Below are 15,519 nucleotides of genomic sequence, written 5' to 3' on the forward strand. Positions count from 1 at the left end.
ATCCTCTTCCACACATATTACTGGGCCAGAAGGGATCGCATGCCTCTGCAGAGTACAGTGGTATTTCTCCCTGGCAGGTGTGTAGCTGAGTCACATGAAACAGCCCCACAGCTCAATAATTCCACCATCCAGTTTGACTGGAGTTTTTTTCACCGCTGTCGCATTTACATCATCACTGACCGAGGCCTTGAATATGCAAGCTCTTCGCAACCGTCAAGTTAAAACTTTGACTCTTTTCATGGTACAATGAATATTTCATGCATATTGGGTCCACTTGGGTCGTGATCTGGATGGAATGAATAAGGTTTGTGAAATTCTCTCATGAGTGCATCACTTTCAAGAACACATGTTAAGAACAAGGTGACTACAGCTTCCTGTACTCTCTCTCTCTCTCTGTCTTGGTCTCAAGACCACTTTTTGAAGGACAGAGTCTCACCTCAAGACTCGACCATGTTTTTTACTCAGCCTCTTGCCAAGAGGACTTTTATTTCAAGACTAGTCAAGACCTTGCCTGCAGGGACTTTGATAACTTCTGTAATTTACGATGGTTTCTATGAGACAAGAGAAAAGCTGATGCTCACACAGTAAATTGCACCGTGTTCGGTGGATGGTAAAACACGGAAATGGGGTGCTGAACAAAAAAGGTTAAATTAATTTCAGCTCCTTCAGGTTTAAAATTCCCACAAATAAAATTCCCCTCTACAATGATTTTGATTATTATATGTAGACACATCTAAAAGGTACAATGTTGAGATATCGGCCGAATGACGCACAGTCTGAGGTGTATGCTGCTGGGAACAGATATTTCCCCTCGGGATTATAAACAAAGTTTAAAGTCTAGTCTGAAATGACATCAGTGCACTCAAACAGGGTCTTACACAAGGTCTTATACTGGCCGATATGAGAAAACACACTGATACGTCTGTGATCAGATAATATTGACTGGCACTAAAATATATAGCAATAAAAGAGGTCAATATAATTTTGTTATTTCTCTTCTGTAGGTGATTTCAAGCAATTGTGGATCTTTCGGATTCATTTTCTGAGTGCCCATGGTTTGCAGGTGTGTGTCATGCAGTGAGGGAGTCACACTAGCCTTGGTCCTGACTTGGTCTCGGTTTAGGTGGTCAAGACTATAACACTGCTTGTGACAGTAATGTTGAAGGTAACATTCGGTCAATGTCTGGCATGAGCTGTTTGGAAACACTATAAAACACTTATTAGAAGCATAGAAGCACGTGTCTAAACATTTTAATTAAACGTTGAAAAGGAGAAGAAAGAGGAGTAAACGGTATGTACACGAAATGTTCAGAAGGTGTAACAGAATCATTTCTCAGAGTTATGAATCACTTTTGGAATTTTAATCAGTTCTAAATAATGCAGTGTTGAATAACGAGTACAATCAAAGTCAATAATTGCATTCTTTTTGGATAAAATGTATTTTTCTCATGGGTTTGCACTTTGAGTCACACCGTCTTGCCTGAAAGAGGCAATGAAATGTTCATATTGCTGCCTTGATGCCTCTGACAGAATTAAGGACAAGGATGCTTCATCCCTCATTCATTTAATTTGAGAAATATTTATACTCCTTTATCATTAGGCAGGCATTAACAAAAGAACACCTTTGCCTTGAGACAGTAGTGCTGCATCTAACTCAAAACATTTAAAAACTCCACTAAACCAAGATGACGTGATACAACATGCACTCTTGACATTTAAAAATGCTTTATTTACTCAACAGAGTTTGTTTTACAACAGGAGAAAATGAGTTAGAATCCAACTGTAACATCTTTGTTGTGTAAAGCCTGAAAAAGCACTGCAGCACTAACAGTCAGGTTGTTGTGGAAAAGATTCAAGAAGCCACAGAGGGAATGCACAAAATGGCACAAGGTAGTCAACATAAGGCAGTTATCTTCTTTAACAGAAAACAGTCTCGACTCTCGACGGACACAAAACAAGAGATGTCAAAGCCTGTGGAAACTGACTGCTGATGATGAATGTAATAACAAAATGTACACAACATGCCCTCATGTCCCAGTCCCAATAATGTTATCTAGTGTTGATTTTGTTTAAATGATACTTTCAACCCATTTAGATGAACATTTTAATACCCAGCTACAGTTGTACACAGGCCTGAAATCTAGCAGAAAGAACAAGATGTTTCAAAGCCAAACAACTCGAGGGTTTTCTCTAACACTGACGGCAACTCACAACAACTGGGGACAGTCGATCAACAACATATTTGGCCATTGTTTCAGCAGGATTATCTTGATGTCCAGTCCAGAATAAATGAATACATGATACAAACATCTGTTTCAAAGTCTTGTTTCACGAGTATCTGGCTCATTCTGGACTTTTGGTTTCAAGTTATTCATTTGGCCTAACTTTTTTCTCCTTCTCAAACTTGGCAATCTGATTGAAAATATCCATCAGGTTAGAAGGGAGGTCTTTCTTAGGGCCTCCTCCTGACAGTGACGTCAAACCACTCTGTTTATGATTTCCAGAAACCTCTGACCTGCTGCTCTCTTCCTCTACTTTCCCCTTTCTGTCCTTCTCTCTCTGTGCCTCTTCTACCTCCCGTCCTCTGTTCTCATACCTACCGCCGTCAAACGAGTTCCTCTTAGAGGAGTCATGTCTCATTCTACTTTCAGAGTGTTTGGACGCAGAACCAAAGTTCACAAAACATTCAGATTTGTAACTGGATTTCCGTGAATACCCAGACTCAGCTGACGAGCAGGACACTTTCCGCTTTCGGTTCTCGTCTAAGCTGCTTCTCCTACTGGAAGCGCTGTCTCTACTGTTTCTCCTGTTATCTTCCTTCCCTCTATCCCTGCTCTTATCCCTCTTTTCTCTACTCCTGCTTCTCCTCTCCTCTCCTCCTCTCCTTTCTGGGCTTCTGTTCAGACTGTCTTTCCCTCTCCTCATCCTGCCCTCCTCCCTGTCCCTCCTCTTCCTGTCTCTGCGTGAAGAGTCGGACTCTTCGTCGTCTGAAGCTGCAGACAAAGAATACAGCTGACTGATCCTCCTCTCTTCAGCATCCTTCTCATCTGCCTCCTCCTCATCTCTCTCTCCAAACCTGGGGCCTCCCTTCTGGTTGAGAAAGGTGGCGGAGGTGTTGGGAGGAGCCGGATACCATTCCAGCTCATCCTCCTCTTCCTCCTTCCTGTTTTTCGCGCCCTTACCCTCCTCACTCCTCCTACTTTCCCTCGAGGAGATCCTGCGATGGCGCTTACTTCCCCGCTCAGACCTCCTCTTCTTCTTTTTCTTCTTTTTGGACCTCCTGCGAGAGGAGCAAGACGATGAAGAAGAGGAGTTCCTCCTGGAGGAAGTGGAGGATGATGAAGTAGAAGAGGATGACCTCTTCCGTTTTTTCTTCATCCTGTAAAAAAAGACATTTGCTGAATTTTTTTTTCTCATCGAACAGGAGATGCTTTGAAGTTATGAGATGCCCTACATGCCTCTGTGCAGTATATTTACCTGCCATACCTTTAAAAGATCAGAGCCAACTCACCTCTTCTCCTCTTTTAAGATCTTACGCAATTTCTCAGCGCTGGTCTGGCTGCTCGTAGCTTTCACCTGCTCCTTAGCCAGCGCTTCTTCTCGCAGGCGAATGGATTTCTTTACATTTGCGAGACGAAGCAAGGCGAGACATGACATTGGCAGGCAAAAGTCCACAGAGACATATTCAAACACACACACAATGACCCCAAGACATGCAGCAGGGACCCCAAAAATGGTAATTGGCCATTCATTCATTTTTTTTTTTTTTCAGTCATTCGTGTGGGATTAATGTATAGGGAGGAAAAGAGAAGTTAAAGTTTTGAGATGGACAGAAATACGTCACAATCACAAACCACAGATGAAGAAGAAACAAATGGAGAGTCATTTATTTACCACGGAAGAAGTGGTGTGATCCAAGAGCATGGTAGTTTGCATAGAAGCAGAGGGATGGACGGAGGCAGTGTGTAAAGTGTGTGTAAAGAAAACAAACAGTATTTGTTCCCCATTGAGACAGAGAAGGTTTCAACGTTACCATATGCAGACCGGGGACACAGTGTGGGACAACAGTGTCCAGTAGAGGAGACGTCATCAGTCAGACGATTTTTGTTTTCCGCCCCCGCAAGACAGGTGACAAGACCATGGCATTTGGAGGGTCAAAGGGCGGAGTCCCAGGGTCGCAGACACACACATACACCAAAACACTTCATCAGTATTACAAACCACAGCATTGGCAACATGAAAGGGTTAATGCAAACATTTTTATTCACAGTGGGAGAGGAAAGTAGAGTAGCTCTAGTTGATTAGAGGTGCAAAGATTCATCAATTAGTCCACTATTTAACACCAAACACAAAGTTGATTTTACAATACAAATCTTTAACTAATATTACGCTTGCTAAGACACACAGAGGTTTTAAATTCTACCAATTTAATTCTACACTTTTTTTTCCCCCAATAACTGGTTGAGGATCAGAGAGTGCTGAGTAACCAACAGACAACTGGTTTTACACCTGTCCTGAGATCTTCACTGGCACTCAGTAAAGCCACTTCAGATGTTCTTTCCTGCCTGAATAAAACACTTGTGAGTCTGTGTAATATGTGTGGTCAGGTTTCACAGACCTCCCTGTGAGAGGCGCTGCTTCACTGTCATGCCACAAATAAAACACTGAAGTTGTGAGTCTGCTTTGTTTGAGACTCACATTTGTCTCTATATTTGACATTTAAATGTACTACAAACTGACATGTCAGTATATGTTGATAGTAAACAGCTGCCTATTTATATAGCTGGTAGATACAGAGCAATATTAGCATGCATTTTGGGCTCCAATATGCACTCTCTGAACTATTTTCCTCATCTCAAAGAACTCCTGAAGGAAAAATCTGCCTCTTTCAGCTGCTCTATGGTTTACTGTGCTCACAGCCTAGTCATGAACTATGTCATTTGGTGCTGAGCTGCATACTGCTGCCAGCTTTAGCTGAAACCAATGAGTGAGAATGAGACTGGAAAAATGAGCTGACAGATGCTCAAATGCTCAATAGAGCTGAGGGGAACTGCAGAACTTGGGATGATTCTCTATCAGTGGCCCATTTCACACAAGTGGGCATGTGAGCCATTGTTAATATAAAAATATTGACAATTGGCAATTTGTTTTTCTTTGTTTGGGTCACAAAAATGCAATAAAAACACAAACATTTTTACACCTGTTTCCGACAGCAGGGGAGATCTCAGCTATCTTGATAACAAATTAATCAGACACACTCTCCACCATAGTCTGTTGTCTTAACAAGCAGCTGCTCAATATCACATCCTGATGTACTGGTGTGCACCCATGACATAAAATAACTGTTGTGTCCAGATTAGCCTTGATGGAGGAGACATTAAAAACACAGAAGGGGACACAACTACACACTTCAAGAAGGTCATAAGTGATGACTAAATGAGACTATCTTTTATGAGTTGTATGAGTATTCATTATTATTAAGAAAAAATTCTGCATAGCATTATCTTTAACAAAGCTTTGATATGCTTGTTACTGTTGCCTGCCAACTTTCCAGATCCTCTGGTGTGTGTGTGTGTGTGTGTGTGTGTGTGTGTGTGTGTGATGGCCCACTCACCTGTATAGTGTCTGTGATCTTGCGCAGGGCCTCCTGTGCCTCAGGGTTCAAATCATCGAGAGACAGCGCTCTCCTGTACAATCCCTCCGCTGTTACTAGTTTATCCTGTTCTTCAAGCCTAGAAACACACACAAACAAATTAATAGAACAGTTGCTGATTAGGAATGTGCAAACCTGTTTTGGATTTAGCAGTGTCCTCCACATTGTACTTAGAGGTATAATTATGAGAGGTTATAAGGCAAGGCACTGACTCATGTTTTCAAAATTATTTTCAGCAGCAGAGGAGGTGTTAACCCACATGCCCACAAAGACTGAGCAGCATGACAGTGATTACCTTTGGATATATGTCCATTTATAGACACAGATCACACAAGACAAATCCGATCCAGTCCTTTTTTTTTTAACTGATCGGGATCTGGAATTTTTAACATGGACCCAAGTCTGATCTTTTTTTTTTTTTTTTTTTAGGTCAGAGCACAATTTGTGGTAGAACACTCATGCACGAGTAACATTACTCTGGCAAACCTTTGCATAAAATGTCTGCAGTGTGGAAAGTGGTGAATTTAGAAAGTGAACGCAGTCCAAGGGCAACATGTGACAGCTGCAATATGATCGCTGCGTATATAAAAAACAAAAAGCCATATTGAAGTATGTACATTGTTTCAACAAAATAAAAAATACCAATTATGGAACAGCTTGGATTCAGGTATCATTTTTCTTAATGCAGCTCTATAATCTAGGAAAATATTAGTTAAGGCTAAGTATCGGATCGGGACTCGTATCAACAGACACTAAATATTAAAGGACTAGGACTGGGATTGGGGTAAAAAAAACAAAAAAACCTCATCAGGACTTCCCTAAACAGGATATCTAAAGGCTTCAGAACCTACAAAAACATGGACAGCTCCAAAAAACTCCAAAAAACTGAAGCCTAACCATTATAATCACCCCATGGCTGGCTGCAAAACTAAAATCTCACAGTTCACATTAAATATATTTTCCCCAAAAATCAGTTTTGCCATTTCAGGTCATAGGACATCGATACTGTGACTCTGACACCCGAATACTACAGCAGACTGTGGCTCAAAACGAAATCATTGGCAAAAAATGGTAACGCCCTTTTCCAGGATGTTTGAGCTTTGTTTTTTTACAGTGGAAGGAAGGACGTGTCTGTATGTATGTCAATGGTATGACCACAGAACAATTCTATCAAAGACTCCACAAACTTTTCCTGCTGCAGGGACATACAGAACATATTGCCAGTGTCATGATAGCTTACAACATCTGCCCCCCACCACCTCTGCTAACAATCAAACAGATCTATCACTTCTCCCTTAAGTCTTTCTAAACCAGTATGCAAAGACAGATACCCTGAAAAGATAACGCTACATCAGTGTATTAATACTTATGGATTTTTAGCATTTTCCTTTTATTAGCATTATTTAATTGAAAGATCATACACCTATGGACAATAATAAAGCCAAGGCACTGTGCTTACTGTTTTCCTCTCTCCACCAGTGTCTGGCAGAGGTACTTCTTAGCATTGCGGTGATCTGGACAGCTCTCCAGGGCAGATTCAAAGTCTACAATAGCCTTCATGATGCTGCCTTTGTTAGCATATCTGTGAATAATCAATGGAGGAAACAGAAGGCAAGAACATAAAGAAGTAAATAATGCATACAGAAGGATTACACAGTTGCAATTACAATCCTTCAAAGAGATGAAAAAAGGAAATATTAACAAGTAAATGTTAACAAGTGAGCAGTGTTACAGCACTTCTCCGCATCAATTATATGTTCTGTTGCGAAGGAATGGAGGAGTTCCCTTCTGAATGTATCATCCCAACAGTATTCTTTATCAGATTTAAATGCAAAGGTGGCAGAGTTTTCTCTATGCTGTGAAAAACTTAGGAGCATGTATTAATCTGGGGTGCTGGGTAACTTCCTTGAGTAAAATCTAACGTATTTAAACTAGAAAGGCAAATTTTAAGCAACTTCTTAATCAATAGTCTGCTGCCTGAGTTGATTATCAGTTAATCATTAATTTACATATGTTAATTGAATACAATTGTGCATACCAGTATTTTTGGACTTTATTTTTACACATTTGATTAGCAAGTATTTGTTGTTTGTAACAAGACACATTTGTGTATTTGCGCCTGTCTCCGATAGCGGCTTGATATATTTTTCAAGACAGAACCTGCTGAAGAAGTCCCCCAGGGACCACCTACAACCATTATATATGGTAAAAGTAATTTTGTTAATTTCAAAGCTCTTCTCTGAGGCTCAACGTTAGCACAAGTCATAGATAAATGATGGTAAAATTGCTTCACTGACCAGCCAAAACACTAGGTCAAGCTACTGAGTGGCTGCTCATTGTGAACATTCACCAACCATTTAGCCAGTGGACAAAAACTTAATCTCATATCCTGGTCGCTACATTGAGCTATATTCATCTAGCTCAAGCAGTGGCCATAAGAGCCCTTGTGCTGAACCCACACCTTACAGTGTTTGGGAAAACCCTGATAATGAGAGTACAGACAGCTTTTATTTGTAGCATCAACCACAGAAGTATGAAAGGACAGGGTGTGGTACCTAAATACTGTTCCTCATACTTTCTTGGACACACTCTGCTTGTTTGGCTTCATTTTCAACACTCACCAAAATAAAAGTACACAATCTAATTTTCTTGTTAAATTTCAAGTAAATGTATACAATGCATTTAAATTTCCCAGGGATGTTGACCCATGTAACACTAGTAATGACCAGAAATCATGGGATGCATGATATGGCTTTTTTTCAGCCAATACGATAACTGAAAATAACCTGACTCTAATGGCTGACAGATAAAATATCCATTAATATTATATATATATATATATTTATAATATATTCCATAGCTGTGATAAGACTTTTTCCCTCGTGTTGTCATCCACACCAGTGATGACATGTGGCTCATGTCTACATTGCGTGGCTCTACACAGGTACAGTAGGTGCCCTATTCATGACACATTAATCCTCAGGTAGTTTTTATAAGAATTAACTCACAACGCTCCTCGTGCCACCAGCGCTTCTACATTATTAGTGTCAATATCCAATGCTTTGTTGTATTCATTCATGGCTTCCACATGACGACCATGTTTGAAGTGGTCCACACCTGCACGGACACTGAAAGACAGACAAATAACATGCAAAAAAAATCTATAAAAAGGCCAAGTTTTTCACTTTGTGCTGCACTACACCATCTACATGTTTGCTGTGGTCAAAGTCCAAAGTTTAGATTTACCACTTCAAGGCCCATGATGCAGACTGCTTCTTCCTGATTACAGAGGCAAAATCCTCCTCTTGGAAAAGTTTGCTGAGGAGAAAAGAAGCACAGGGAAGAACTCTAATGACTTTCAAATCCTACTTCTCTCAGCATTGAAAGCTTCCATGTCATGCCAGGAATATTGTTTTCTTGGCAGTTCAGGTGAGATTTTATTGTTTTATTGTTTATAGTGTTGTAAATATTAATGTTGCTGCTCAAGAGATAATAAAGTTACATTTAGAACATGAAATTCTAGTCCTATTCTGAATGTATAGGGATTTTTTTTAAAAAAGCAATGATTTTGTAATGAAAAAGAATTGTTAAGCATACCGATAAAGCCATGAAAAGAAATATGAGTAGAAGTATCAATACAATCATAACGATGCCCATTACAATTAATGACATAACTGCACCTTTGCTTAGGATTGTCATTTTCAAACAAAAGGTTCACTGATTGAAATCAGTATAAAAATGAGCACCCTGTTGCTGACAATACAATACAATCCTCAGACTCAACAAGTGTGTTGACATGTTTACCTTTGTAGTCCTCTCATCATCGATGGCGGGTGGGTGTCAGTAACCCCCACCTTCTCCAGTAGGTAGTCCACCACAGAGGGGTTGTGGTAACCATGGCAACTCATCAGTATACGCTCATACGTCTGATTAGAATCTGCAGCTGCACGAACACTACGACTAAGAGGAGAGGAATCAGATTCTCATACTAGGACTGAGCACTAACTCGATCTACAAAAAAAACACTTAACAGAAATGATCCCAGTTAGGGCATTCCATGACAAAAGGGTGTATTCTCTGGTAAAATAAAGTCATTAAAAGGCTTTCAAAATGTTTAAATGAGCATCAATTGAGAATCCCAATTGTCTGTATTAAATATTTAACAGTATCTAGAATCATCGCAAAAAGAACATGACAGAATGAAATGGTTGCTACCATCGACAGACACATTTCAAAGCGTTAAAAGTTGTATTTTGTCCTTTTTGCACATGTCATGGTGTATAGTTACCTGTAGTGTGTGGGCAGTTCCTCCCGCGCAATGACACCCAGTTTGATGTTCTCCAAGCTGGGAGAAAGAGAGGCCTGGTGGAGAGAAACTGTGATTTTCTCCTGGTAGCGGTCAATATCTTTCACTGCAGCTACAGAAAGAGAAAGCACAGAATTTAGGAGAAGATTCAACAAATTTCTTTGTGAAGCAAATAGAGTGACAAAAACAGCAAAAACTCCTTGAAGAAATAGTCATCTTCTACAGATATTCAGGTGGGTTTAACTTGATGAAACTTAAATGATTTTATAGTGGACAATCTGATTGGTACCCTTCAATGAAAGGAAATTATTGGTAAACCTATTCTGATAAACTATTATTCATTGATCTAATTATTAAGCAAAAATGTCTGGTTCCGGCTTCTCAAATGTGAAGACTCTTTCTGTTTCATATCATTGGATATTGTAGTGTTGTTTGGACAGAAGAATAGTTACATTGCCTTAAACCCTTAAAATGTGATGTATATTTTCCACAGTTTTGATATTCTATGAGCCAAACAATTATCTGAGCAAACTATTAGAAGATTAAAGGGACATTATTATTTTTGCAGCCCAAATATACTCTGTCAAAACATGCACAGCATGCAGTCAAGTGGAAAAACCAGGCCAAATGAGGGATAATCATTCACTTTCAATCAGATTTCTGGCTAACTGAGTTCATCACGCATTACAAGCTCCACAATCCATTAAGGCCTAGAAACCCATGATAATACATGAGTCTGGGAGACTGGGGGAGTTGACTGGAGAAGAACTTTGTTGTTGCACCCACTGAAAACTGCATGATGCAAAAAACGGTCTACGCTCTATAAGTCAAAATCAACTTGTTGTGGATGAAAGGCTAAAGTATAAGAAGCTGCCAAAGAAAGTCTCCACACAGCAGATGTTTCAGACAAAGCCAACTCAAAGACTAACCTCTGATGAAGTCCCCAATCTGGTAGTAGGACAGAGGATCATCATGACTGCCAGTGGAGGGGATCTCTCTGATGTGACATAGAGCCTAAAAGAAAAAAAGGAGGAGAATAATATAGATTTAATCACGTTTTGGGGGGGATATTTAAACCTTTATTACACAATCATAGTGCATCATTAGAAGGTAAAATGAAACAAACTGAGAACAAACAGTAGAATTTGCCTTAAATGTTAGTCATAAACTGTTTTCTGTACACACAAGTGATCAATCTTGCTGACTTACCGACAACTCTAGGTCTTCTATGTCTCTCTTCAGTCCTCCTGCTGTACTAAGCAGTGTGAGAAAGAAACCATATTCTCTGATGTTGTTGATCCTCCCCACCACAATGTCTCCTCTTTCCAAGTCCCTGTACAGCATGGTTCTTCTTTCATCGTAAGACACCTCCATGAATAACTCCAACGGCGGCATGATGGCATAGGGCTCTGGAGAAGCAAAAGCAGAAAGATGCATTTTCTTGAAAGAAATAGGCCCGGCTTACTCTGAGAGTATATATAGTATATCTGGATGCTTAAAGTGACTGACGTGTCTTCACAGAAAACAATTTTTACAGTGTTGCCCTTTGTGGATTTCTGTCATTTGTCACTACAATGGCAGCATTATGCTGATGTAGTGGGCATGGCATGGGACTGTACCTTAATTTGTAAGGTCCATTGTGAAAACTGGATTAATGCAATGCCATATACAAATATAATAATCATGTGATCTATTATATATTATATTGAAAATACTTTAAATACAAGTCATATTGACTAACTGCAGAATATACCAGCAAATACATAAAAATAATAATAAGCAGATGTGCGCGGTGACAGATGGCGACACACACAAATGACTTGCATAACTAAGCTTATATGTTAAGGTGATTTAGTTAAACGTCATCAATAGCCTAAGGCTGAATATGTGTTTCCTGACAGGCTTGTGCAACACGATGGGGCTGAGGGAATCCTGGAACAGGTGCAAGCCATCAAACAGGTGTTTCCAGGCAAACACCTGGAACAGGTGTTTGCTCAGGACAGAAGCTACTGCCTGCTGTGGCAGCTCACATGGCAGGACCTAAGTGTCCTGGAAATGGTTAACAGAGGGTTGAAGCGAGTAGCAGAGTTCACAGATATTCTCTCTGGAGAAAACTATGCTATTCTTTCCTCACGCCTGCCAACGTTAGCCCACCTGGAAAATGTGCTGGAAGAGTCAGAGGAGGATGCCAAACTCACAGCCGAACCTGAAGGCGGATATGGCAATGATGCCGACCAGAGAATGATGCGCAATGCAACACTGCTCTACCCAACATATTGAGAGGACCACATGAAACCATGGTTAGTTGCATCGGCCGTTCATCGGCTCATCCTTACTTGTAAGCTGCAGCACACTACACACTTCAGTGTTTCTCACACATTCATTTGGCGGTCCGCCACAAAATCAATATTGGCCACTACATATCGATTTTCTATTTTTGGTTTGGAGAAGGTGCAACGAGAAAGTCTGAGCTTAGTTGATAATGTCAGCATGACTGAATGATTTTAACCAGCACCGGGTAGTAGAAAGCAACACTGATCACGGGTCAGCCATGAAGCAAGCAACACTAATTACAGATTCAGGATTATCATTCACTGAAGGGAAAACAATCCTGCAATTTCACGAGAGTATCGCACAGCAACGTTACAGCAAATGCAATTATTAGATAGAAATAGCAAGGAAACACATAGGCCTCTGGGCTTTACTGTGAAATAAACAAAATCTGGGAGATCCATCTTGATACAAAGATTGTAGGTATTCCACACACACCGTTTGTTTACTTTTTCTTGGAGCGGGCCTTATGCTGCATTCCAGATAAAATCAGAGGTCAGAATTTCCCCTGTTCAAATTTCCAATTTCTGGCCTCCAAGCTTTCCAGATGCATGCCATTCCCATTGTTGTGTGGAGTCAGATAACTGATTCTCTGTGAAGTCAAGGTAGATGGATTTATGCTGAGTTCATAAGTAAGGACTCCAACTTTGAGTGGCATTCCAGTGTGCTTTTTCTAGTAGCAGTTTGGAAAATTCCTACTGTCTCGAACGCAGCATTACTATGCGCTAGAGCCACTGTGACGCGCGAAAGCTGTCAATCTTACTGACAAGACAAGTTACTGACAGATTACTTAACAGAGGCACAGGCCTTTTGGATTGTTCTAGTACTTGTGTTATGTGATTTTACTGTATATGGTTGGTTGTTAAAAATGTTTTTGTTAAATTATTGTTTTAAAGATTATACTTTTATTGTGTTCAATAAAAGTGTATTTTCCTAAAGCGTGAGACACCTCATATGTAAGCTAGATAGACATTTCCACTGCTCATTACTGTGCACAAATGTACTGTTATGTACTTAAGCCCCTCTGGTGCCAGCAGACACATAGAAACCTCCCGACAGGGTGCGCTTTGCTTTTGCACACGGGCGAACACTCACTTCCAACAACAACCCCATCCTAGGTGAAATGCTGATATAGCTTACATTCATCTTCATAGATTCTCAAAAATATAGAAAATCTATACTGTATATTAAACACCTTTGCTGTTGAAAACAATTATAATATCTCCTAAAATGCAATCCTTGTAAAAAGTTATTTGCCTGAGCAGGATTAAAGCATGGTACACATGAAAATGTGTGCACATAATCAGGATGGTACCACCTCCATCACATTTTGAGCCTGGTAACAAAAAAAAAAAAACAAAAAAAAAAAACCACACACAAAAAAAAACAAAACCTGTCTGTTAGCGTTTTTCAGTTACACTCATCTGACTTACAGATGTACCCAACAACAGTGTACATCCAATATCATTGTATATTGGGCTCTCAGTACTGCCAAAATGCAGATGAAGCACTCTTAATATCCTGTGCCTGACTGTGTTGCGGCTGAAAATAATTAGACCAGCTGACAGTACAAAGACAAAGCAATTTAACTGTTTTGCTATTGTTCACGTGTTTTAATGCCCAAATTTAACATCTCAGCATGGACAGAGCCTGAAACATCAAGTGAAAACACCCACCAGCAGCATCCTCCTCCTCATGCTCCCCTTCCTGATGAATGGCTGTCTTCCACGATGGACAGAACAAGATGTCAGCCTTCCTGGCAATGAATTGCTCAACGAGGGGACTGTCCTTCCCTCCAGCCCTTCTGCACAAAAAAACAACACATGTTCCGCAGAGACTTGTTAAGCGAATGATCTTCAGTCACACTGATTGTGGCGTAATGCACAGAGAGAGCCAGCTGTATGGGAAGATGAAATTGTTAACAAGAGCTGAAATCCCACACACTCTCAGCTTCTACTGAAGATAAAACATTTTAACCACGGACACTCTTTTTGTTCATTCTTATTCAAGACTCAGGCTGCAAAAACAAAAAAAAAGAAAAATCTCTACTACCTGTCAAAATCACTACTAATACAAACAGACTTAAAACAATTTCAGGGTTAGTTGATTAATGACAATTTTGGTAACTTATGGATTGCTTCAGTCATTTTCAATCAAACAATCCCAATTAATTCTGATAGATTTCAGGTTCTCAAATGTGAACATTTTCTGCCACTCTTTGGTTCAGTTTTTTTTTTTTTTTTTTTGTCAACTAAATATCACTGGGCACTGAAATGCCAGTCTGACAAAAGCAAGCTATCTGAAGCCATCATCTCTGACCTAATGAAACTGTGACTGGCACTTGTCACTGTGAAAAAGCAATGCCACCTCAGTGATATTCTAAAAGATACATACAAGCTTATATCAAAACTGGAAATTTCTTCATCACCTCAAAATAAGACAAATCATACAAAAAAGTAAAGAGTCAAGTCAAATTGGTATATCGACACACTCCTGACAAAGGGGGTTCTATGGAGCTGCTGTGAAAGATACATGCGGAGCTAGAAGTGATAACTTGCCAACATACCTTTCGTAAGTGGCCTTGCACAGGTCAGACACAACAGCTTGGAAGTCGGGGTTTTCTGTTTGTTCACATTTGAGTTTGTTGAACAGTGGCTCTCCATGGTACGCCAAACACTGCCTCAACAATTCTCTGTCCATTCTGCTTTTACAGGACTGCGGTCACATTATTGTACAACTCAAAAATGCCGTAACCGCTGACTGCCTTTGGGTGATGGTTAATAAAACTTAGCCGTTAGCACGACTTAGCAAATGTGCTGTTTGTCTTGCGGTAGACACATTTTTCCCCCTTTTAAATGACAAGACTCGCCAATAAATCGGATTAACGTGCCACCTCGCGAAGTCTTTTACTATTGAGGGTAAGGTCGGGGAAATACAGTTTAATGGACATCCAACAGTGCTCTGTGCGTCGTTGAGCTAGCTAGCTAGCTAGCAAAACAAACGCTGGTCAGTCATGCTAACACACTGGCAGGTTGAAATTACGAATCATCTGACTGTTCTAAAAACACAACATTCTGATAGTTTTATGTATCCGAAGCTCCTTAACGCCCTACGACACAAAACACAACTGCTATTTTATTTACAAAAAGTTCAGCCATTTACTTAACCGCCTCACACCGTGCATGACCAAGACACAAGGCGCAAGGCGCATGCGCACGCTGTGTTACAC

At 40.2% G+C, this 15,519-nt stretch overlaps 1 protein-coding gene across 1 annotated transcript; it reads right to left on the reverse strand.

Annotated features, from left to right (window-relative positions):
- Positions 1 to 1,708: 1,708 nt before the first annotated feature.
- Positions 1,709 to 15,519, reverse strand: ttc14 (tetratricopeptide repeat domain 14). The gene is made up of 12 exons (XM_037114724.1): positions 14,857 to 15,519; positions 13,967 to 14,094; positions 11,169 to 11,368; positions 10,889 to 10,973; positions 9,942 to 10,071; positions 9,458 to 9,613; positions 8,900 to 8,971; positions 8,662 to 8,781; positions 7,113 to 7,235; positions 5,615 to 5,732; positions 3,512 to 3,618; positions 1,709 to 3,379 (listed from the first exon to the last, which is right to left on the reverse strand). Exons 1-12 carry the CDS (start codon positions 14,988 to 14,990, stop codon positions 2,368 to 2,370), a joined length of 2,385 nt encoding a protein of 794 aa, XP_036970619.1. The 5' UTR covers positions 14,991 to 15,519; the 3' UTR covers positions 1,709 to 2,367.

The sequence above is a fragment of the Acanthopagrus latus genome, chromosome 11 (genome assembly GCF_904848185.1).
Source record: "Acanthopagrus latus isolate v.2019 chromosome 11, fAcaLat1.1, whole genome shotgun sequence".
NCBI classification, from domain to species: Eukaryota; Metazoa; Chordata; class Actinopteri; order Spariformes; family Sparidae; genus Acanthopagrus; species Acanthopagrus latus.